This window comes from Neolamprologus brichardi, chromosome 1, assembly GCF_056152115.1.
Source record: "Neolamprologus brichardi isolate AB-2024 chromosome 1, ASM5615211v1, whole genome shotgun sequence".
NCBI lineage: Eukaryota > Metazoa > Chordata > Actinopteri > Cichliformes > Cichlidae > Neolamprologus > Neolamprologus brichardi.
In genome coordinates this window covers 4,672,002-4,697,870 of record NC_142104.1, presented here as the reverse complement: position 1 = coordinate 4,697,870, position 25,869 = coordinate 4,672,002, and the positions used below count along the sequence as shown (strand labels likewise).

General features: G+C 37.2%; 1 protein-coding gene and 1 pseudogene across 1 annotated transcript; both read right to left on the bottom strand.

The window, feature by feature from the left end:
* Positions 1-984: 984 nt before the first annotated feature.
* On the bottom strand, positions 985-17,239 carry LOC118453983 (adhesion G protein-coupled receptor G5-like). Its single transcript, XM_087842450.1, has 13 exons — positions 17,106-17,239; positions 16,231-16,296; positions 9,376-9,520; positions 8,777-8,896; positions 7,241-7,348; positions 7,054-7,099; positions 6,800-6,894; positions 5,219-5,361; positions 4,689-4,957; positions 4,518-4,614; positions 3,859-3,988; positions 2,821-2,977; positions 985-1,122 (listed from the first exon to the last, which is right to left on the bottom strand). The coding sequence occupies exons 1-13, from the start codon at positions 17,234-17,236 to the stop codon at positions 1,028-1,030; spliced, it is 1,602 nt and encodes a 533-aa protein (XP_087698576.1). The 5' UTR covers positions 17,237-17,239; the 3' UTR covers positions 985-1,027.
* LOC148106273 (uncharacterized) lies at positions 15,159-15,889 on the bottom strand (annotated as a pseudogene).
* Positions 17,240-25,869: the final 8,630 nt, after the last annotated feature.

Sequence of the window (25,869 nt, the reverse complement as noted above, 5' to 3'; positions counted from 1 at the left end):
ACTCTTTGTCTCGCATTGCCTGCATGTTGTAGGCCTATGCGACCAGCGGGATCCTACTTGGTGGTCTGCCTCGTGGTTCCTGGGCTGACCTTGAGCGGCTGATCACTTGAGGTCCTGCATCCTGCACAACCAGTTCGGGCCAGTCTAGCGTCTGCCTACTGCTGCCTCCAATCCCCCTGCTTGGCCTTTGCGTCTGGCGAATCCCTGACCGGGGTGGTCTGCTTATGGGTACTTTGTCAATGGTTTATTGCACCCTTCACTCTCGGCGGTTCGGTTGTACTGTCTCATCGCGGGGTTTCTTACAGAGTTACCCCGTACATATGTAACGGTGTGGAGAGATTGTCTTGATATGCTAGAGAACATACGATTACTGTGTAGCCTTGGTTCTTTTAGCGAGAAACTATCTCTCCATGATACTGAACAAAACTGAGATTTTCACTTTAGAATGCCCGTAACTCGTAAATGTCCATAGGGTGAAGGTAATAAGACAGCTATTACTGTTATTACTAACACCACAGCCTTTAGTGATTCACAATGTGCTTTAATATAAAATAATTTTCAGACCAGTTCAATTACAATAAAGCAAAATGCTGTATGTGCAATCAATCAACATAACAGCCTCTTAAAATACTAAACTAATGCCAGGTAAGTTTAATTTAAAACTAAGATCTAATGTGCAGACTGGTGAAAATGTGACAAAATAGCAATTTTATGTTGTTTTGCCTCTGATCTCTGAAAGCGGGTGTAAAAAGAGACAGGTGATCTATCCTCTAACAATAAGATAAACCGCCTGCCACAAAAACTCTGTCTATTGCAATAAAAAGAAAACTTCAAACTAAATTTGAGCTGTTAAAATCTTCACACTTAATACATTCACATACATTTTTTTAGTGTCAGTTGATACCTTATCTGATACAATTTCTTCTTGAACTCATGTATACAACAATGTTTCTAAGTTAATATTACATTAAACATTCCAACAGCACACACATAGTCACATCTTGGGGTATTGGTAGTTGTGTGTAAGCTAGGTGCTGGTGGTTTGTGTTTCACTGCTTGTCTTAGTAACTGCGGTTTTAGCCTTTCTCAGTGACATCATAAACCACAGGAAGATGAAGAAACCTGCATGGAACAAGCAAGAGAGAGGAAGAGAAGTAAATGTTTAGACTGTGTACAGGAGATGCAATGAGTACGCACATTTGAAAATGAAAGTAGTAATTCATCTGTGTGTCAGAATCTGCACGATGTGCAGAGTGTAAGTTGTGAAGGACCAAAACGCAGACGCTTGGAGACAGATTGATTGAAACTTAAAGTAAGTCATTCATTTAATAGAATAGTTTAATAGAATAGAATAGACCTTTATTGTCATTGTACATGTACAATGAGAAAATATCACAGACTGACTAACATGAGTACAAAGGGAAACTGAAGTCTACAGATTTAAAAACACACTAACTAGAACATGGAGCCAAGGAGAGATGCAGGAGCAAAGAAAGGAAGAACAAAAACACTGGGGAGCAAGTAACAGCAACAGGTGCTTTTTGAAAAGGATCCATGTAGACAGTGACAATATATATACTGAAGGTTGATTTGAGCAAAGAGAGGTGGGGAGGACAAGACATGGCTGAACAGAACGATCAGACAACACAAGGGAAGTGAAACTCATGACAACAAACAAGGAACACAAACTCTAAAATAAAACAGGAAGTGAGATAACTAACCATGGAAAATACAGAAACATGACTAAACTAAATACAGGGTACTCCTTCTGTTTAACATTTACATGCTCCCACTGGCACAGATTATAAAGAACAACAAAATAAACTATCACAGCTATGCAGATGACACACAAATATATATCACAATGTCACCAGGAGACCAAGGCCCTGTACAGGCTCTTGGTAAATGCATTGAGGAAATTAATGACTGGTTGTGTCACAATTTTCTCCAGCTAAACAAAAATAAAACTGAAGTAATAGTCTTTGGAGCCAAAGAAAAACGATTACAGGTCACCAGAGAACTTCAATCTATACACCTAAAAACCACAAACCAGGCGAGAAATTTGGGTGTAGTGATGGATGCAGACCTAAACTCAGAAAAACACATTAAGACAATAACAAAGTCAGCTTAATACCACCTCAAGAATATATCAAGGATAAAAGATCTGATGTCTCAACAGGACTTGGAAAAACTAGTCCATGCATTCATCTTTAGTAGGCTTGATTACTGTAACAGCATCTTTACAGGTCTACCTTAAAAATCAGTCAGACAACTACAGCTCATTCAGAGCTCTGCTGCTCGAGTCCTCACTAAGACCAAAAAAGTGGACCACATAGGATAGACTTTAAACTTCTGATGCTGGTCTATAAAGCTCTGAATGGTTTAGGACCAAAATACATCAGTGACCTCCTGACCCAGTATGAACCTTCCAGATCCCTCAGGTCATCTGGATCCGGTTTTTTATCAGTTCCCAGAGTCAGAACCAGACATGGAGAAGCTGCATTCAGCTTTTATGCTCCATATATCTGGAACAAACTCCCAGAAAGCCTCAGATCAGCTGAAACACTCCGTTTATTTAAATCCAGGTTAAAGACTCACCTGTTCTCAGCTGCATTTGAATAAAGCACCAAATCCACACTGTTTTACTTTTAAGCTTAAATTTCAAAACTTACATTTTAACTACTGATTTTATCTACTGTTAAATCATGCTTTTTATTTGTTTTTATTTTTTAATGTCTCTGTAAAGCACTTAGAATCACCTTGTTGTTGAATTGTGCTATATAAATAAACTTGCCTTAACATACAAATGGTTATACAGACCTTGCAGTGAGTTCAGGATGCAGAAGAGGTAGAGGCCAGGAGTAGTCAGGTATCCAAAAGAGAAGAAGACCAGGCCCCAGGTAATGCCGAGCAGAGTCATGACTCCCAGCAGGGTACAAATGTCTTTCTTGGCTCTGTCACGGTTACTCTGCCCAAACTGATTTGCCAAATATAGAATGACACAGGAGATTATATACAATCTCACACAGTAAGACAAATGTGTTTAAATAGTCAATACTAAAGTATGTTTTTTTTGTTTGTTTGTTTGTTTTTAGATAAATGACTACAAAATACAATACAGTGCTGAAAAGATTTAAAGGAACACTTTAAAAACACAACAGATCTCATTGGAAAAAAAATGAGATGTTGGATGGTGTTTTTAAGGATCTCCTCACAGATCTGGACCAGTGCATCACTGAGCTTCTAGACAGTTAAGCTGTAACCTGGCACCATCGGATGGACCAAAACATAATGTCCCAGAGGTGTTCTATTGAATTTAGGTCAGATAGGGGGCAGTTAATGGTATCAGGTCTTTCTTCCTTCAGGAACTGCCAAATGAGTCTTTGAATTGTCATGCACCAGGAGGAACCAAGAAACCACTGATCCAATTTAGGGTCTGACAATGGATCGAGGATATCCTGATATCTAATGGCATCCATAGCTCTCACTGTTTATTTCATTAACGTCAAATCAGCTGAGGCTGATTAACACTCCCTCTGCTACTTAACTGACCACATCAGTATCCCAGAAGTTTACTTCATCAAGTTGGCTTAATGCTACACTCTATATAAAAAATGTTCCTTTATTTTTTCTGAGAATTTACTTGGTCTTAAAAGCTAACAGACAACCCATCCCACAGTTCATCCTTTAAAAGGAACGACTAATGTAAAATAAAAATTAACAATAGTGATGACTAGAGTTAGCCTTTATTTTTCTTGTTATATAAAACTACCAGTTGTTTATAAGACTAATTCATTGATGTTATTTTTAAGCTTTCATAGGACATGTTGACAATAGCAACACAAAACTGCCCAGTACCTCTGTGCTTTTGCGTAGAGTCCAAACTCGTCTGATTGTCACCGCAAACATGATCATGTTAAAGAGGAACACCAAGATGAATGGTCCCAGTGTAGTCCCCATCTTGACCTTGTCATTGGTTATATAGCATCTAAAAGAAAGGGAGTTCAGATGACCTATGTTTCAGTTAAGAAGTACTTTCTGTAATAGAAATCTTATTGCAGGCGTATTGATGCATGCTCAATCATCCAGGATGGAAAATCGCCCCAAAAGGTTGATTCTGTTCATATGGACGTGGTGTTTTCATTGCAAGAAACTTTTCGTCACTCATCCAAGTGACTTCTTCAGTCTCAGCTGACTGCAGGTTTCCCCAGCCTTTCCCATCATTTGAATGAGTGATGAATCGTTTCTCCTACTGAAAACATTACATCCAGATGAACCGAATTAACTTTTTTGGGGGTGGGTATAGCGGATAATTTAGATGCATGTGGTGAAATATACCAGAGACTACTCAGTATAGGCAAATAAGTGTTTGGTAAAATTGAGTTTGATTCCTATCCCTTGTATGACACTTTTCCCTCTACACTCTGATGCGTACACCAACAGTTAATAAATAAATATCAATTGTTATTTTAAATTTTCTTTATTCAATTGTAGATGCTTGCAGATATTTTCCTTACATGTCAGTGTTGTTGGATTTAGATGTGTCCAGAGAGACAGGACTGTAAAAGCCTCTGTCTATGATCACCACCACTGACACAATGACTGCAGGAACACCTGAAACACAAGAACAGTTATTTAGATGATGATGATGATGATAAAGAGCTTCATGCCTAAATTATTCCACTCACCCCATCCCACCACACTGAGTTTGAGCAGGTATCTCTTGATGTAGATGTTGAAGACTCTAACTAAGAGAAGGTAGAGATGGAATCCCTCCACAGCCATCCAGCTGAAAGTAGTCAGCAGGGAGTAGTGAAGGGCAAGAGCCAAATATAAACAGACCCCAGTGGAGGACACTGCTGCCACTCTGGAACTTAGCAGGAAATGCAGGTTGAGGAGGATCAGGGCAATCACGAGGTTGATGTGGACCCTCATAGAAACATCTTCTCTGACCTTTCTGGCAAATGCAGATGTGATTCATGGTAAGTCACATCTGTTTTAGTATTATTCTGTTTGGAATACAATTAGACCAAATCTACATGTATGATGTGATAAGGAACAAAGATTAAAACAAAGAAAAAAGACAAAAAGGTTATTAATTGACAGTGGTGTTAAAAAAGTCAGGACTGGAAGGCGATAGTACATGCTGAATAGTCAATGGGATAGGAATAAGAAAAGCAGAGACAGAAAGGATGAAGAATGTCATTAAATAAATTACCTATTTGTGATGAAGAGCAAAACAGTGATGACCAGGGCAAAGAGAGAGAGACTGCAGCCAATCAGAGTGATGTATGTTAAAATCTCCTGGTCTTTAGGTGAGAGGGACCCAGTGCCATTTGTGTCAGAGCCAGAAACAGGCAGCTGTGCAGAAAATACACACTCACTTTATTTTGCAGCATTTTGATTGTGAGAAGTAGTCAGTAGAAATTAAACATAAGACACGCAAACAGTGAAGCAGTAAAGTCAATACAAAATAAGCAACAGGAATAGAGGAAGTGTATGTAACAGTACAGTTCGATACAATAAAATAAGCAGGAGACAGACACGTGATTTTAGTATTTCTTTTCTTCATCATTCAAGTCTTTGGCTATATCAAATTAAAATCACAACACCCTGAACACGGTTTTTAATTCAGAAAGTTTTCAGTAAATTAGGTGTTGTAAAACAAAGATGTCGATGAGGAAAAGTAAGTCACAGATAAGATAATCAATGACAAATCAATGAGCCAATGAACTGTGCGTGAGAACAGATGGTACTAACAAAAGAATGAAGATTGTAGTCATGGTGTAAAGGGAGCATTTGTAACAGAAAAAGATTACTTTTGTTCACATTGGGGCATCTAGTGATAATATCAGGAATCACACGACGTAGGCAGGGCACACCCAGTGCAGCTACATTCTTAATAACACACTATAGTTGAGGAAACATTTTGCAAGAGACGTGTGTTGTACGTTGTACTGTATAAATTAATCTTTTTTGTTTTAACATATATTAAACATACTGTAAAGTCAGTACTATGAAAGTCTTGAGTCACACCTCGTGTCTTTATATTTAGCTTCCAATGGGTGAGTTAAAAAAAAAACCTGTCAAAAAGCCATTCTTCAGAAAAGGCTGATGCACATTAAATTACATAAGAACTATATTGAAAATCACTGGTAACATGCCTGATGGAGGAATGACATTTTTTGGTTCACATTTTTTTTTTTATATGGAGGAGGTCAGGAGAGAGGTACAACAGTGAGTGTCTGCAGCTGTCTGTAAGACACAGCGGGGGCTCTGTCATGTTTATTATGAACACAGTAAAGGTACTGTCAGATTTTGATTGTCCATGCAATACTATGTGTTGACAGTTTCAGCATTAAAATGATTCCAAAGATACTATTACTACAGTTAAAGAGTAGAAGAGAAGAAAAAACCACAACATTATTGAAGCCTTATTATCCAATCATCCTGACAGAGAGTGGAGCAAGAGGCAGACAACATCCAAAAAAAAGCTTTGAATGTCCTTCAAGAAGTTATTCTTCAAAAATTTGACAACTGCTTAAAGGAAAGTTTGACAAAGGCTGAAGTTGGCCATTACACACAACAACTTTTTACCAAAGCATCAGAACCAGATAGCTAAACTGTGTCCAACTCAGCATGAACTTGTTGGATTGTTAGCAACACACCTGCTAAAAGAGATTTCCCATTTTATTACTGAGGTGTTTGTCTATATTTTGTTGATCGAGTTTCCCTCAAGTTTAAAGACATGTAAGTCCTGAAATTCCACTTTTTTAGAATGAAAAATTGTCCCTCCTACCAGGAGCACAGCAAAGTATGTGAGATGGTCACAGGAACAGGTGACATTATTCTGACCATGAGTCCATAGAGTAATGCATCCATCCTTACTAAAAGCTGATACATCAAAAATAGAGATCAGTTATACATAAGATGTTTTTATATCCAAGCTTTGTGATCTTAAGACAAACCACAAACAACAATGACTGAAGTTTATTTAAAAAAAATATTAATGTTTTACAGTATTCTTGGCAGATGTGATGCTTGGTTACTCACTGTTTGTTGAGAAGTTAATGAACTGACACGAGGGTTCTTGGGTGTCCTGTGACACAGAAATATTGCATGTTTAAATACTATATATGCCTAACTTTTTTTATTAACTTTTGCTGAACAAAAGATAAAATATATTTAATAATATAATATTGTAAAAGGCACATCTGCAGTAAATGACAACATTAAGTACATTTATTTCCTTGGTTAGGTTTATGGTGATGTTGACACGCTGCTGTAGTCCTGATATGTTCTGGCCCTGCACACTCAGGCCAACCAGTCTTCTGTCATAAACGTCAGTCTACAATAAAACACACATTCATCAGTTTGTTTTTTGAGAAAATATTTATTTAAGATTTTTTGTCTATTATGAAATAATTTTAATGTAATTTACATTTTATTAAAAGGTTGTAGTGATTTTTCCCTGGTGTACCAACTTTTCTACATAAAAATATACATAGAAGAGTCTTTAATATATACCGCATTTATATTTTGTGCATTATTGCTAAAGACCTTCAGCACATTTGCGTTTAAATATATAACTCATCCTCTTCCTGTTTGAAAGTTGAACAAATTGATTAACTCTTACTGATTAGAGCAGTTCCCATAGCTGTCTTTTAATGTATTAAATTTAACTAATTTAATTTAAATAAATAAATGACTAACACTATTTCACTTAATGTTCCTGTGGCAAAACATTCTTTTATGTTTAAAATATGAAGACATTAAACCATAAAGAATAATGTTAAGTCCAAACTTATTACTCCTTCATTAGACACATCCAATCCATTTATTAAATCATGGAGGCAATAATGTACTGGACACAAAGTTATTTGTACATTGTCACATGTGTTGGAGTTTTCATGTACTGCATATATGAATTAATATTTGTAGCTTGGGAGAAATGCTATTATATGGTATAAAGGTATTTTGAATACACAGCAGGGTAAATAATTATTGCAGTTTTAAAACTGTTTCTCCACATGAAGATATCTGTGCGAGTTAACTCAAAATAAATTGCCATATTTTTGTCACTAGTTTGATGTGTAGAGGCACGGCAGGTTCCAAATAAATCTTTATAAAATCTACGCATCTGTCTTCCTGACATGAACATAAAAACAATCACTTTACTGTTCTGCCAGCAACTCTATCCGATAATTATCATATATTTCCAAATGAAGCTGAGGCTGAGGCACTTTTGGTGTATAAGCAGCTAAATTAAAACAATTGACATGTAATGTGTGTAGAATTGATTTTATTACAATGCAGTGTTTTACTACAGAAAACTATGAGACCTTGGGGCCTTTATGTGGATGTTACTTTAGCTGTTTCCTAGAGGTCTGCACTAAGTAAAAAATCTATTATTTGTCTCCTGCTTTACTTCTGTAATGTCAAGGGTCAATTATGTATATACGCTTATATTTTTGTTTGTTTGTTTGTTTGTTTTTAAATAATGTGACTTGAGCTGAATGGTGGCGGGTTTGAGTGCTCAGATGAAGGTCTGTTATCAAGATAGTGAGACAAAGGTTTCTTAATAATAAATAATGTTAAATGACTGGAAGATAAAATAAATATGGACCAAATGTTTGCCTATTTAAAAATATTTTTTTTAGTAATGTTACTTGGCTAAAACAAGCTAAATCAACAAACAATAGTAGTTTAATTTACAGTGTAAAATCTATGTCTGTATAAAATTCAAAATTTTGTATAACAGAGTTTAATTTCTGACCTGGTTTATTTCAGGCCAGTTAATCATGCAGAACACAATCTTGTTGTTTGGTCCAGCTTTCAGTTTACTCGGCAGCTGAACTCTCACTCTGCTGCTGGGAGGAGCCTGGCCTGGTTGTACCTGCATATGCATCAACGTGCCAAAAACAGGAAGATGATGTGAATAACAGTAACATTATTCTCAACTTAGCATATATCTAAACGTGCAAATTTAATGGAAATCCAAAACTGCTCTTCAGCCATTTTAGTCCAAATGATCTCAAATTTCTGGAACTTGAGGAAAGTCATTAAAGTTCACAGACTCCGAAATGCAAAGCAGCAGGAAAGTTTAATCTACAGTATAAAGAACATGTTCAGATATTTCATAGCAAAAGCAATATCAAACAAGCTGTTTTGTGGCTTAGGGACAATAAGGACAAAAGTAACTAAAAATACATGCACATTTGGACATCAATAGGATGTAAACAATCTCAACCATTCCCAGCAGTTTTCAAGACCAAAAATTTAGACAAAACAGATATTGCCAGTTTTGCTGCTAAAAAATGCGAACAGCTTAAAATATCATTGTCACATTATACTATGAAATTATTTTTTAAACACCTGATTATCGCTGGCATAAATGTCGAGGCCTCTAAAGGTATCATTGGGTTTATACTGTAGGGCAACAACAGTGTCAGAAATAATTGATGAACTGGTCTCGTTTATTTCTTCTTCCTCTAGAGTCTCTTGCAGCTCCTTAATGGCCCTTGTTGAAAAGGATAAGAAAAAAAAATCAGAATGCCACATTCTGATTAAAAATCTTACATTAATTACACACCACAGACCAAAGGTGTCAAAGTCAAGGCCAGTGGGTCAAATCCCGGAAAATAGATTTAGAGTTTGGCAACATGGTGTATTTTACAAAGGTGCAGAAACTAAGTCAGGGAAAAGAGTTTGTGAGCAGAATGAGGAAATCTGCCAATTGCAGACTTGCATGATGACTGATGTGCTGATGCAATGAAGGAGTTTCAAGTAAAGCTGCACTTATGAGTGCACACTGTGCTTTGGAAAGTAAACCAGAAAAAGAAAATAAATTTCAAGCTGCATCACAACCCATTTGCTGCCGACGACAGAACTGCATTTTTACAGGTTCAAATGGAGCTGATACAGTGGCAGTATAACGGGACACTAGTGACCTGTTTTTATTTTCATTTTTGGAGCACCTTCATATTTTTTGATTGATTGATTGAATCTTTATTTTGAACATGTTAAAAAAGTACAACAACATAGAATTAAAAGAGACAAATAAACAAAGCAAAACAAAAAGAAAACAAGCAACCACAACTACAAATGACTTTCATGTTCAAAAAGGAGCAGGAAGAAGCATGAGCTTATTTAATCCCACCCCTTTTCCACTATCTAGTAATCTATAGACTACAGAAATACCTCCTTGCAATTACATTATATGTCATGTGTATTTTTTTTTTAAATTATTATTCTTTTCTTTTCTTTTTTTTTTTTTATATATATACATATATGTTTCTATCTATCCATACATACGTATATACACATACACACATATACACATTTTCAATAACCCCATTAACACCTCAAAGGATACACAACCTACAAATATACAGTGGGGCAAAAAAGTATTTAGTCAGCCACCGATTGTGCAAGTTCCCCCACTTAAAATGATGACAGAGGTCAGTAATTTGCACCAGAGGTACACTTCAACTGTGAGAGACAGAATGTGAAAAAAAAATCCATGAATTCACATGGTAGGATTTGTAAAGAATTTATTCGTAAATCAGGGTGGAAAATAAGTATTTGGTCACCTCAAACAAGGAAAATCCCTGGCTCTCACAGACCTGTAACGTCTTCTGTAAGAAGCTTTTCTGTCCCCCACTCGTTACCTGTATGAATGGCACCTGTTTGACCTCATCATCTGTATAAAAGACACCTGTCCACAGCCTCAACCAGTCAGACTCCAAACTCCGCCATGGCCAAGACCAAAGAGCTTTCGAAGGACACCAGGAAAAGAATTGTAGACCTGCACCAGACTGGGAAGAGTGAATCTACAATAGGCAAGCAGCTTGGTGTGAAAAAATCAACTGTGGGAGCAATCATCAGAAAATGGAAGACATACAAGACCACTGATAATCTCCCTCGATCTGGGGCTCCACGCAAGATCTCATCCCGTGGGGTCAAAATGATCATGAGAACGGTGAGCAAAGATCCCAGAACCACACGGGGGGACCTGGTGAATGACCTGCAGAGAGCTGGGACCAAAGTAACAAAGGTCACCATCAGTAACACACTACAACGGCAGGGAATCAAATCCCGCAGTGCCAGACGTGTTCCGCTGCTGAAGCCAGTGCATGTCCAGGCCCGTCTGAAGTTTGCCAGAGAGCACATGGATGATACAGCAGAGGATTGGGAGAATGTCATGTGGTCAGATGAAACCAAAGTAGAACTTTTTGGTATAAACTCAACTCGTCGTGTTTGGAGGAAGAAGAATACTGAGTTGCATCCCAAGAACACCATACCTACTGTGAAGCATGGGGGTGGAAACATCATGCTATGGGGCTGTTTTTCTGCCAAGGGGACAGGACGACTGATCCGTGTTAAGGACAGAATGAATGGGGCCAAGTATCGTGAGATTTTGAGCCAAAACCTCCTTCCATCAGTGAGAACTTTGAAGATGAAACGAGGCTGGGTCTTCCAACATGACAATGATCCAAAACACACCGCCCGGGCAACAAAGGAGTGGCTCCGTAAGAAGCATTTGAAAGTCCTGGAGTGGCCTAGCCAGTCTCCAGACCTCAACCCCATAGAAAATCTGTGGCGGGAGTTGAAAGTCCGTGTTGCTCGGCGACAGCCCCAAAACATCACTGCTCTTGAGAAGATCTGCATGGAGGAATGGGCCAAAATACCAGCTACTGTGTGTGCAAACCTGGTAAAGACCTATAGTAAACGTTTGACCTCTGTTATTGCCAACAAAGGTTATGTTACAAAGTATTGAGTTGTATTTTTGTTATTGACCAAATACTTATTTTCCACCCTGATTTACGAATAAATTCTTTACAAATCCTACCATGTGAATTCATGGATTTTTTTTTCACATTCTGTCTCTCACAGTTGAAGTGTACCTCTGGTGCAAATTACTGACCTCTGTCATCATTTTAAGTGGGGGAACTTGCACAATCGGTGGCTGACTAAATACTTTTTTGCCCCACTGTATATATACCCATACCAACATACCCGTGCACCCGCACACACATAAAAATATTAGACAAGAACACCCTATCAAATCTCTACCTCTTCCCTGTACCCTGTAAAAACCATCTCCTTAAACCGCTTTTTAAACTGTGCCATGCTCGGACATTGCTTTATATCTTTACTTAGTCTGTTCCACAGCTTCACTCCACACACAGAGATGCAAAAACGTTTTAATGTTGTACGGATACGAGGATGTTTTAAATTTAATTCCCCCCTCAAATTGTATCCCTGTTCCCTTTCAGAAAACATTTTTAGAATATTGTCAGGAAGCAGGTTATTTATTGCTTTATATATAATTTGTGCAGTGAGAAAATGAACCAGATCTGTGAATTTTAGAATTTTTGATTTTAAGAATAGTGGATTTGTATGATCTCTGTAACCAGTTTTATGGATTATCCTTATGGCCCTTTTTTGTAATATAAAGATTGATGATAGCGAACATTTGTAAGTATTGCCCCACACCTCTGCACAGTAATTCAAATACGGTGCAATCAGGGAACAATAGAGAATGTGGAGTGATTTGTGGTCCAGAATGTGTTTTACTTTACTCAAGATTGAGACACTTCTTGAAATTTTGTTATGTATATGATTTATATGAGACTTCCAGTTTAATTTATCATCTATAATCACACCAAGAAACTTATGTTCAAGTACTCTTTCAATTTCCACACCACCTATATATATCTGCACTTGTGCATTTCTAAGGGAATTCCCAAATAAGATTATTTTAGTTTTACTTAGATTTAGCGATGGTTTGTTCCTGTTAAACCATTTTTTAATTTTGCACATTTCTGAAGTAATTGTATCCAGAAGCTCCTTTAGATTCCCCCAGAACAAAAAATATTTGTGTCATCTGCAAATAATACTAATTTTAATATATCAGATGCCTTACAAATATCATTTATATAAATAATAAATAATTTTGGACCCAGTACAGAGCCTTGTGGAACACCACAAGCAATGTCCAAGCATGATGAGGAATGGACACCCAGCTTCACAAATTGTTTCCTGTCACTTAAATAATTTTTTACCCATTGCAGTACAACCCCCCTGATCCCGTACCGTTCCAGTTTATTAATTAATATGTCATGATTGATTGTGTTGAATGCTTTCTTGAGATCCAGAAATACTCCAGCTGCATACTGTTTCTGATCTATAGCATTCGTAATCTCCTCAATTGATTCGATTAATGCCAGAGATGTTGATCTTTTTGATCTGAATCCATATTGACTGTCAGAGAGTAATTTATATCTATCTAAGAATTTGTCTAATCGTTTATTAAACAGGTTTTCTAGGATTTTGGAGAATTGTGGTAGTAAAGAAACAGGCCTGTAATTTGTGAAGTGGCGTCTATCCCCAGTTTTATACAGCGGCACAACTTTAGCTATTTTCATTTTGTTTGGCACTTTTCCCGTCTGAAATGATAAGTTGCAAATATATGTTAGAGGTCCTACAATTCCTTCAATGACCTTCTTGACGATTTTCATGTCAATATCATTACAATCAGTTGATGTTTTATATTTACACATGTGTACAATGTCAATTATTTCTTTTTCCTCCACTGATGTGAGGAACATTGAGTTAGGGTTCCTATCAATCAGGTTTTCACTACAGTCTACTGATGGCAGTGACTCAGGAATTTGTTCTGCCAGTTTTGGTCCAGTATTTACAAAATAATGATTAAAGCTGTTGACCTTATCAGCAGTGTTTTCCATAATATTGCCATTGTCGATAAAGTATTGAGGATAACTTTGCTGTCCAGAATTATTTTTAATGATACCATTTAAAACATCCCATATTCCCTTCATATTATGTTTATTGTTGTTCAATATTTTACTATAATACTCCTTTCTACATACACGTATAATATTGGTCAACTTATTTTTGTATTTTTTATATTTATTTTCAGCATCTTTTGTTCGTTGTTTTAGGAATTCCCTATAGAGTGTATTTTTCTTTTTACATGCATTTTGTAAACCCTTAGTGATCCATGGTCTATCTGAATATTTGTGCTTTCTGTTATATTTTATTGTTGTACAGTTTTTATCGTACAATTCCATGAATATTCTTAAAAATATGCCATATGCAATATCAATATCAGTTTCTTTGTACACATTGTCCCAGTCCTGATTTAATAGATCATTCTTAAGTGCATTCATAGTTTCTTCTGTCCTTGCACGTCTGTATCTCAGTTGTTCTTCATGCTGATTTTTCTTATAATTAGTGTCATAAACTGCAAAAACTGGTAGGTGATCACTGATGTCATTAATTAATATTCCGCTCATAATGTTGTTTTCCATATTGTTAGTGAAAATATTGTCAAGTAAGGTGGCACAGTGTGGTGTAATTCTGCTAGGCCTGGTTATTTTAGGATGTAAACTCAAACTGTACATAGTGTTTAGGAATTCGTCGGTCATTTTATGCTTTTTCGGATTCAACAGGTCAATATTAAAATCACCACAGATAAACATAACTTTTTGATTCGTTTTAGAGAACATTTCCTCTATGAAGTCATTAAATACTTGAATACTAGAGCCAGGTGTTCTATATATACAGTTAATTATTACATTTTTCTCTTTTTCCTTATAAATTGAAATTGTTATACATTCTAATAAATTATCAATTACAGTTGTCATGCTTTCTACCACCTTGTAATTTAGGTTTTTATCCACATACACAGCTACTCCCCCTCCACTCTTGTTCCTTCTATTTACAAAATTCACTTCATATCCCTCCAGTCCAAAGTCCAGTCCTTTCTCCACATTGATCCATGTTTCAGAAATGGCAATAATTCAAAATGGATTTGTCAACTCATTTAGATATTCCTTTATATTGTTGAAGTTGGCATACAGACTTCTGCTATTAAAATGGATTATTGATAATTTATTTTCCGTGTTGATGGTGTGCTTAAACTGTTCATCAGTGAAGTAGCAGCAGTTACTGCTGATGTTGTAGAAGAAGTTATTTTCCGGGTCTATATCCTTTTCTAAGTCTAGAACATTATGGTCTGTGTATCGAAATGTTTTCAGTTCCAGATGATCATAAAGAGAATTCCAATGAGTTATATTGATATTGTTGTCGGATGCAGATGAAGTTCTTTTGGACTGTGCCATGTGTTGTGTTGTGTGTCACGTCACATGTGTATTCATACCTCCAGAGTAAGTTGAACCTCAGTATTTGTCCAGCTCCTCCATATTTCTGATGACCAACACTTTGGCTTGTTCCGGTGTTCCATTGAGTTTAATGAATACTTTGCAGTTGGTGGTCCATGTATTTTGAATTTTTCCCTGTTTCTTCAAGTAACGTGCTTTCCTGGCAATGTCCGCATTTCTTTTTATCAGATGTTCATTCATGAAGACATCGGATCCTTTCAGTTTCTTTCCTTGTTTTAACAGTGCTGTTTTGTGTTTTCTGTTTGCAAATCTCACAATGATGGCTGGTTTGTCACTGTTATTTTTTTCGGGGTAGAGGGTGGCAAGCCTCAATGTTGTTATAATCCACTTCCACACCTTTGGACCGTAGAAAGGTAACCACTTGATGCTCCGTGGAGTTGACATCTTCCTCTCCTGGCCCTCCTACATTGTCGGCGGCGACCGCCCGGGCGTATGACCGGGGTTTGATGCGAAGCCCCGTGATGATGACATCGTTCATCCGGGTGTACTGCTCCAAATCCGCCACTCTGTTCTCCAGGTACGCCAGCCACCAATCCTTCTCGGCGTTCTGGATGCAGAGAGCCTTAACTTCCTCGACCAGGTCCAGGATGGCTTTCTGCTGCAGTTTGACAGTAGAAATCTCCTCTGTCATAAACTCCAGCGTCACCTTCCTCGGCTGACAGAACTTTTTTCGGGCCCATGCTTGTAGCATTTTAAATCTTTATACATTTGACAAGATGTATTTTTTAGTTATTTCAGTTATTTTCTAAGAAAGAATATTGTATCCTGTCCTTTTTTTGTTCATATTTATGTTAAAAAAACTTTCATTTTTAATCTGTTCAGTAAATCCTGTTTGCCTGCGAACTAAAGTGTGCTTTGGGTTTTGGCCCCTTGTCTGATTGAGTTTGACACCCCTGCCATAAACCATCTGAAACACATTAACATCTCAACCCTTATGATTTTGCTCCTATACACATATTTAATCTAACAGGTTTTCAAAATAGAAAACTCAAAAAAAGTTATTTAGAAGGAAAGTGTTTACTTGACAGCGCCATCACAGTTTCCGTTTTTAAAAAAGTTGTCTAAAAGTTCCTTACAGCATTTGCCACGCCCTGTAAAAATAAATAAATGAATAAATGAATCATATACACATTTTTACAACGTTGAGTTAATTAAAAGTCCTACAGAATGTTTCACTTGACCTGAGGCATGCAAACATGAGCCTTAAATATTAATAGTAAAGCATCTTACCCTTGCCCTCGCACTTGTCCTTGCAGGAATCGTGACGTTTAAAAATCTTGCCTAAATGTTCCTCACAGCATTTGCCACACTCTGTAAAAATAAATAAATGAATAAATGAATCATATACACATTTTTACAACGTTGAGTTAATTAAAAGTCCTACAGAATGTTTCACTTGACCTGAGGCATGGAAACATGAGCCTTAAATATTAATAGTAAAGCATCTTACCGTTGCCCTTGCACTTGTCCTTGCAGGAATCCTGACCTTTAAAAATCTCGTCTAAATGTTCCTTACAGCATTTGCCACGCCCTGTAAAAATAAATAAATGAATAAATGAATCATATACACATTTTTACAACGTTGAGTTAATTAAAAGTCCTACAGAATGTTTCACTTGACCTGAGGCATGGAAACATGAGCCTTAAATATTAATAGTGAAGCATCTTACCCTTGCCCTTGCACGTGTTGCAGGAATCCTGAACTTTAAAAATCTTTTCTAAATGTTCCTCACAGCATTCGCCACACACTGTAAAAATAAATAAATGAATAAATGAATCATATACACATTTTTACAGTGTTGAGTTAATTAAAAGTCCTACAGAATGTTTCACTTGACCTGAGGCATGGAAAAAATGAGCCTTAAATATTAATAGTAAAGCATCTTACTGTTGCCCTTGCACTTGTCCTTGCAGGAATCCCGACTTGATGAACCTCGTTCATTTTTACAGACTGGTGGTGACCTACGACATGCAGAAGGTTGGTGTGACAGGAAAAACACCAGCCAAAAGAGAAGCCACCACTTCATGCTGCGAAGTGCAGAGAATTAATTTAAAACAGTATCTGTGCTTTACAAACAATAATAGGCTTAGGTTATGGAAGAAGTTCACCCTCTGTCAAAGCAAATACTGCCTGATGAGCTTAAGGTGTTATTAAGAAGCACTAAAACATAAGACTTTTGAATTTAAGAGACACATTTTTGTGAAATCTGTGGGTTCTAACAACTGTCAAAAGTCTACGAGGACACAGATAATTTTCTTCGGAAAAATACTTAACAGCACTGATGGAGAAACATCACCAACAATTATTATTATTATTATTATTATTATTATTATTATTATTATTATTATTATTATTATTATTTGACTGCTTGCTTTAGGGTTTGGCACACTGGATCATCTTCCTCCATCTCACCCAAACCATAGCATTCTCCTTTCTCACACCAACCCTCTGCATGTCCTCCTGTACTACATAGTTGTCCTCTGAGGTCTTCCTCTTTAACTTCTCCCTAGTTCTCACAATAATTAATAACTTCAGCTGCTTTTCTTTGTGCAGGATGTCAGCAGTTTCACAAGCTATCATGGTTGATGTCCATCCCCTATACACTGACACTATACTGTTTATACTGTCTTTACAATTGACAGCAACCTGCAGTTTATCAAGCGTCACTGAGCAGTGCTTATCTTTAAATCTGACCTGTCTTCTCCCTCTCCTGTCCTGTCTGTCTTTCTACAACTTTCTGGATCTCTGAATGAATTGATCTCACACTCTTCTCTCTCTCCATGAAATACAGCAGCTTTACCTTTAGCTAGCAACACACTGTGTAACAAAATCTTCTTCTGTATCTCCAGCTAGATTCTTAAGTACCACAACCAAAACACAACCAAGACACCTGAACTCCTTCCAGCCCATTTTAACTCCCGAGTATAAACGCTAGAGAGCAGTGGTGTCAAACTCGTTTTACATTGATCTTAAGTGGGTGGGCAGGACCAGTGAAACTCTCCTTTCTGTCAGACCTACACTGCCCTGTGTAAAAGTGTTTGCCCCCTCCACGCTCTTGAGACGTGGATGGGAGATAAAGCAAACCTTATGACAATGACACATAATGATATTGCCTGATAATTCATTTTTATCAGGAGGTTCTAAAAACTCCCTGAAAAGCTTTCAGTTAATCCAAAATGCTGCAAATAGCGTATTGACAGGGACTAGAAAGAGAGATCACATTTCTCCTGTATTGGCTTCCCTCCATTGGCTTCCTGTTAAATCAGGAATTAAATTTAAATTCTTGGTCCTCACATATAAGGCCACGAATAATCAGGCCCCATCTTATCTTAATGATCTTATACTACCGTATCACCCTATTAGAGCACTTCGCTCTCACACTGCAGGCCTACTTGTTGTTCCTAGAGTATTTAAAAGTAGAATGGGAGGCAGAGCCTTCAGTTTTCAGGCCCCTCTTCTGTTGAACCAGCTTCCAGTTTGGATTTGAAGACAGACACTATCTCTACGTTTAAGATTAGGTTTAAACTTTCCTTTTTGATAATGAAATTTGTCCAATATATATGTTTGTGTGGTAACCCAAGTATATTTTGTTAGACTACTGGGTTGGACTGAAAGGTGGAGTTGCAACTAACCAAATACCCTTTAAACATCATTTCAAGAGATTAAAAGAAGAGGAACAGTTTTCTCTTGTTCCTCTTCTTTTTAGTGAAGGCCTCAGGTTGTAATTTCTGTCTTGTAATTGTTATCTGTTGTTGCATTAAGATTGTTTAGAGTTAACTCAAAAACGTGTGTGTTATCATCACATGCACTCATACTTGACTACTGAACCTAGAGTGAGGTGTACTTACTCAGGAGTGGGTTACATTTCACCTGTCCATGATAATTCAAATAAAAAATTATTACCAAAATATACACTAGTCAAATCAAAATATGGGTAAAGTAGTAGAAAATTGACAAACTAACCTTTGTTAGATTAACCCTTGATAAAGTTTTCCCAAAGATGGTAAATTCATTTCAATTCAATATTATTTATACAGCGCCAAATCACAACAAAAGTCTTAGCTTTATATTGTACAGTATATCCTATAATAATAGATACAGAGAAAAACCCAACAATCACATGACCCCCTATGAGCAAGCACTTTGGCGACAGTGGGAAGGAAAAACTCCCTTTTAACAGGAAGAAACCTCCGGCAGAACCAGGCTCAGGGAGGGGTGGGGCCATCTGCTGCAACCGGTTGGGGTGAGAGAAGGAAGACAGGATAAAGAGAGACAGAGGTTAATAACAGATATGATTCAATACAGAGAGGTCTATTAACACATAGTGAGTGAGAAAGGTGACTGGAAAGGAAAAACTCAATGCATCATGGGAATCCCCCGGCAGCCTACATCTATTGCAGCATAATTAAGGGAGGATTCAGGGTCACCTGGTCCAGCCCTAACTATATGCTTTAGCAAAAAGGAAAGTTTGAAGTCTAATCTTGAAAGTAGAGATAGTGTCTGTCTCCCGAATCCAAACTGAAAGCTGGTTCCACAGAAGAGGGGCCTGAAAACTGAGGGCTCAACAGGAAGGAACAACAAGTAAGCCTGCAGTGTGAGAGCGAAGTGCTCTAATAGGGTGATATGGTACTACAAGGTCATTAAGATAAGATGGAGCCTGATTATTTAATACCTTGTATGTGAGGAGCAGGATTTTGGATTAAATTCTGGATTTAACAGGAAGCCAATGAAGGGAAGCGAATACAGGAGAAATCTGCTCTCTCTTTCTAGTCCCCGTCAGGACTCTTACTGCAGCATTTTGGATTAACTGAAGGCTTTTCAGGAAGTTTTTAGGACATCCTGATAATAATGAAAAACAGTAGTCCAGCCTGGAAGTAATAAATGTGTGAACTAGTTTGGACTGGTTCTTGTATAGCGCTTTTTTACTCTCCCAGAGTACTCAAAGCGCTCTATACAACACGCCACATTCACCCCATACACACCCATTCACAAAAGCACTGTTTTATGGTGAGTGCTTTCTAACTATCATTCATCCGCATTCATACTCCAATGGATGCATCGGAGAGCAAGTTGGGGTTAGTATCTTGCCCAAGGATATTTGGCATGCAAACAGGGGTAGCCAGGGATAGAACCACCAACCAACCAGCAGCTGACCTGCTCTAACTCCTGAGCTACAGCCACCCCAAAGATGTTTCCTGCCACTTTTTATTACAATGATTTGGATTTAAGGAGTCTCCTTCTTTATAATTTTGATTTGAATATCAAAGGTGAAATATTATGCTGGATAACCTGTTAGTCTATACAGCTTTGTCTTTTTATATTGCACGTCAGCCACCAGCAGAACTGTTGACTGAAAAAATGTAAAAGCAGAACTTCAGAACCTGAAGCACCGGTCAGGAGGGGAAGGATTGGATTTTATTTCAGCTTTGAGAATTAAACTTCTCATGTATTTCTTCCTTTACACAAACTGACCCCAGAATATGACCTCAGCACCACCCAGTGACAACAGACAAATAATCTTATATACCCACTCTTTATGCTGAATAAACTTTTATTTTAATATTGTAGCGTAAACACGTTGCTGATTTTGGAATAATAACTAGTTACCGTGCTCGTTACCACAATAATAATGTAGTTACTGTAACACGTTACTTAATAACGCGTTAGTCCCTACACTGCTTACAGCGTAGGAAGGAGTGCTACCGCAGGTCATTCTTACCAGCAGCCGTTGCTGGCATGAATGGTTGTTTATGTATATAGGACCACTTTGTGTCTTCCTTCTATATTTCATATTCCTCTTGCTATAAGAGCTGTGTAACACCCAAATTTCTCATTAGTAGGATAATAAAGGTTTTCTATTCTATTCTATTGTAACTGAATCTCTCAGGCCTGAATGTGAAAAAAAGGAAGAAAACAACAACAAAAAAACTGGACAGTCTGGGCAATGAGCTGCGAGAGCTTTTTCTGGTAGAGTCATGCTGACAGATTTCAAATTATTAACCCTCTAAGACCTACCATAGAACCAAGTCCGCCAGAGCTTATATTATATTTTTACATGTTGTGGAGCCATTTTTGGGAGCATTTCAAGATGCTATACATCAATACAACCATTACAGCCTAAATTTCAATAATATGTCTGCATTAAGTGCATAGTAATTACATAAATTGCAAAAAAGTGCAATAAACTACAAAAAAAAAAAAAATTGTTTTTGCTTTTTTAACATATATTTGTAGTTAGAGAAATTTAAGAGACTTATCCCTCAAAACTGTAAATACAAAAAAGTTGTACAAAATAGTTTCCCACCACAGAAAATTTATTTTAAGTGTCTTCATGGTTTTATTTTTGAAATACACCAATTTTTATATACTGCAGGAAAAATGAAAATAAATATTATAGTGCAAATTTGCAAAAAAGCAGCATATGCATCAAAATAAACTATTTCCAGCAGTGCAATATGAGTCCTAAGCATCCCAGAAACGACACAGAAAGTCAGAAAGTCAAACATAACTTTTAAAAACACCAGTATAAGCTCATGAGGTCTTGATGGTAAAAAACTACATTTCTGCGAAAATGACATCACTTCCGGTTTCGGGCAGGTCATGGCGGACATGCGATAGTTCTGGAGTAGGAAGTGTTACAAACAGCTGATCGGATCGGCAAAGCGTGTTTCTGGAATATTATGTTTTTGTTGCTGCAAGTGCTTTTTATGCAGTTTTTGCAAAGCTATATGTGGAAGGAAACTGTGACCGAGGACAAGCTGATGGCATAAGATGTAAGTACAACTCCTCCGGTTTCATATGCAAAAAAAAATATTGCGCTAGCTTACGTGGTTGCAGTGCTACCGGGATTTAAAAACTAGTTATGCAAAACAGAGCGTGCTGCTCTGACCGGTTTTAAGTATGTAACTTCCTTACACTGACAGAAAAGGGACTGTTACTGGTCTGACCCATCAAATGAGTTTGACGCCACTGATCTATACTTCCCGTTTCCACAAAAAGTGAGAAAATGGGTCACATTCAAAGGTGTGAGATATGTTATAATATTTACATATTAAATTGTATTTATATTTGTATTTATATTTACATTATTTGCTGCTTTATATACATATTGCTATATGACCAATATGTTTAACAGCAGACACGAGTTATTAATGTTGTAATAGAGTTCTAATTAATTTTATTGGAAACACATGAGGCCATATTAGTTCCAAAGATTAGAAAAGGCGGGATGTCCAAGACTGAACCCACCCAGGGCAAAGACCGTTAGGCCAATTATATTAATACTAATTCTACACCTTATACTACAACTGCTACACCACTAATAATGATAATATTAGCAATGGGATGCCTGATGTGAAGTAACACTTAAATAAAACCACTTCAAAAAAACTATCAAATCCACTTTTTATTAAATGTAATATTCTTAAATTTAAGGATTTGGCTGAACTCAGAACTGCACAATCAATGTACAAAGCAGAAAATAAATCTTTGTCTCACAATATTCAGAACTTGTTCCAAATAAGGCCAAATACTAATGAACCAAGAGGAATCTTTATGTTCAGCAAGCCAGTAGTAAGGACAAATGTAAAATATCACAGAGTTAGTGTGTGGAACACCTGTACAGATGAAGTTAATGACCATCAATACAAAAATTTGCACGAATATTTAAAAACAATATATTGCAAGAATATAAGACATTTTCCTCTCGGGGATTGAGCTGTCTCATTGTATTCTATTGAAGACTTGTCCTCATTTTGATGTATCGACTATATTATGTCGAATTCTGAATACTGACTTGTAAATAATGGAATTTGAAATAAGGGGGCAGAAACAGAAAAAGTGTATACTTCATCCTACTCTTTTTTGAGGATAAACATTTCGTAGACAGTTTTCTCTTCTTATTTGAGTTATATTTACATGTTCAAAATATATTATTCTAATTATCTTACATTAATATAAGATAAAATAAATAACACAACATTTATGCACAAGGAATAGTTTGTTTAAAAAAGTACACATGGCTTAAACCCCTCCAAAAACCACAGAGATAGGCATTCACAAAATTTAAATCTTTACACATTAGAATAATAATTTTTTATTCAGAGTTTTAAAAATCTATTAATCTATAAATTTATTCAGAGAAACGAAGTACATCGCTAACATAAATACAGCCAAACAGCCTACCTTTGCATGTTGCTCAGTCCCTGTTAAAATGATTTTATGCGAAAAGAATTCGGAGCCCACCTGATGTGACAGCAGGAAAAAGGCAAATGAGTAACGCTGAAGAGGTTTATAGGAAGTTGTTGACATGGAAATTATTTTTTGAATAAAAAAGAGGAAGCATCAGCTGACATAAACCTAAAAATACATATATATCTTCTTCCACTGGGTGTACAGCAAATACAGGCTAACATTAAATTACTGAAAAATATTACATTGAGTTCTTGACACTGTTCTGTTCTGTTCACACATTCAGCACTAAGTTATCCTTTTATAAACTAGTTTATCCTGAATTTTAAACAAATTTGTCATTAGAGGCTAAATTGTGGTATGTCACTGCTATGACCAACAGATAGAAGGGGCTTGAGCACTTGCCCCTTTTCTCTGGGATGCGCCAAGTGCCCTTTTCTTGAGGCATTTTTTTATGTGTGTTTTTTAAGGAGTCCTGCCTGTGCCCCTAAACATTTAACTATTAATCACAATGTTTTGGTTCTGTATCATTTTTCCATCATTATTTTATTTTGGATTAGGTGTAAGAGTTGTTAAGTGTGGATAATTAAATAATAGATTGGCGCAATAGCAAATTGTGCCTCGTTCTTAGATGGACAGCAAGTGGAGAATGACAGATGAGAGGATGAGATAGAAGGAGGAAGAGATGCAAAGAGTGTCACAGGCAGAGCCTAGTTTATGTCTCACAGTTTTTTTAATCTGTTGCCTAATCTGTTTCCAAGCGCTGACATCAATCTTTGCATTATATTTTTATCTCATAACACTTGTTTAACCCTTTAAGACCTACTATAGAACCAAGGCCGCCAGAGCTTACTTTATATTTTTACATGCTGTAGTGCCATTTTTGGGAGCATTTCAAGTTGCTATACATCAATACAACCATTATAGCCCATATTTTAATAATATGTATGCATTAAGTCCATAGTAACTACATAAATTGGAAAAAAGTGCAAAAAACTACAAAAAAAATTGAAAATCATCTTTGGTTTGATGCATGATGCAAATTTGCAAAGAAAACAGCATGTGCATCAAATGTGCAATTTGAGTTCAAAGCATCCCAGCAACTATTCAGAAAAGCATAAAGTCAAACATCACTTATAAAAACACCAGTATTGGCTTTTAAGGCCTACAAGTAAAAAACTACATTTCTGCGAAAATGACATCACTTCCGGTTTCGGGCAGGTAATGGCAGACATGCGATCATTGACGCTGATGTCTGTTTCAATGTGGGAAGTGTTGCGAACAGCTGATCGCCTCAGCAAAGCGTGTTTCTGGAATATTATGTTTTTGTTCCTGCAAGCGCTTTTTATGCAATATTTGCAAAGCTATATGTGGAAGGAAATTGTGACCTAGGACAAGCTGATGGCATAAGATATAAGTACAACTCCTCCGGTTTCATATGCAAAAAAAATATTGCGCTAGCTTACGTGGTTCTGGTTCCACAGGGATTTAAAAATAGTTACGCAAAACGGAGCGTGCCCGCTCCGACCGGCTTTAAGGGGTTAATAAGCTGCCATCTCTTCCATGGACTGTCCACAGTTTCAGATCAACACAGCCCTGCACTCCAGCACTATCAGCAGCAGGAGCAGCAACATTGTACCTTATCAGTAGTGCAGGGTACAGAAATATTAATTCATTCATAAATATTAGAATAAATAGTTAAATATAGAGATATACTGTAGTTATAAATATACATAGAAATGTAAAAGGACAAATATGTTTCCAAATATATGTCATGGTGTAAAAAAGTGACAGGGTGCGTAAAGATGTGATTAATTCTGTTCCACATGTGTGGCTCTGACCCAAGTGGATAATTTAAAGAGTCTGATCGGAGCAGGAAGGAATGATCTCCTGTAACGTTCCCTCAGACAGCGAGGTTGATGGAACCTGTTGCTGCAACCGCTCTTCAGATTGTCTAGTGTGTTATAAAGGGCGTGGGTGTCATTGTCCATTATTGTCAGCAGTGATGGTAGGCATCATATATTAGGATGTGATTCCATATTAGATTCTTGATGAATGTGCGTTGTTGTTATTCAGCCTGCTTCTATGTGACCCTTTTTAACTTTACGCACTTGCCCCTTCAAACATCTCTGCAATAGTGATGTGTCGGTCGCGAACGAAATGGCTCTTAGAGCCGGGTCTTTGACGTGAACGACACGAGCCAGCTCCGATTTTTTTTTCCTTCTCTCACCCTCTCTCTCGCACTTTTTTTCCACTTCACTCCGCACCTTTGCGCTGGGGGGAGGGGCGGTGGGCGATCGTGGCTCAAGAGTTGGGAGTTTGCCTTGTAATCGGTTCGAGCCCCGGCTTGGACAGACTCGGTCGTTGTGTCCTTGGGCAAGACACTTCACCCGTTGCGTACTGGTGGTGGTCAGAGGGCCCGGTGGCACCAGTGTCGCCTCTGTCAGTGCGCCCCAGGGTGGCTGTGGC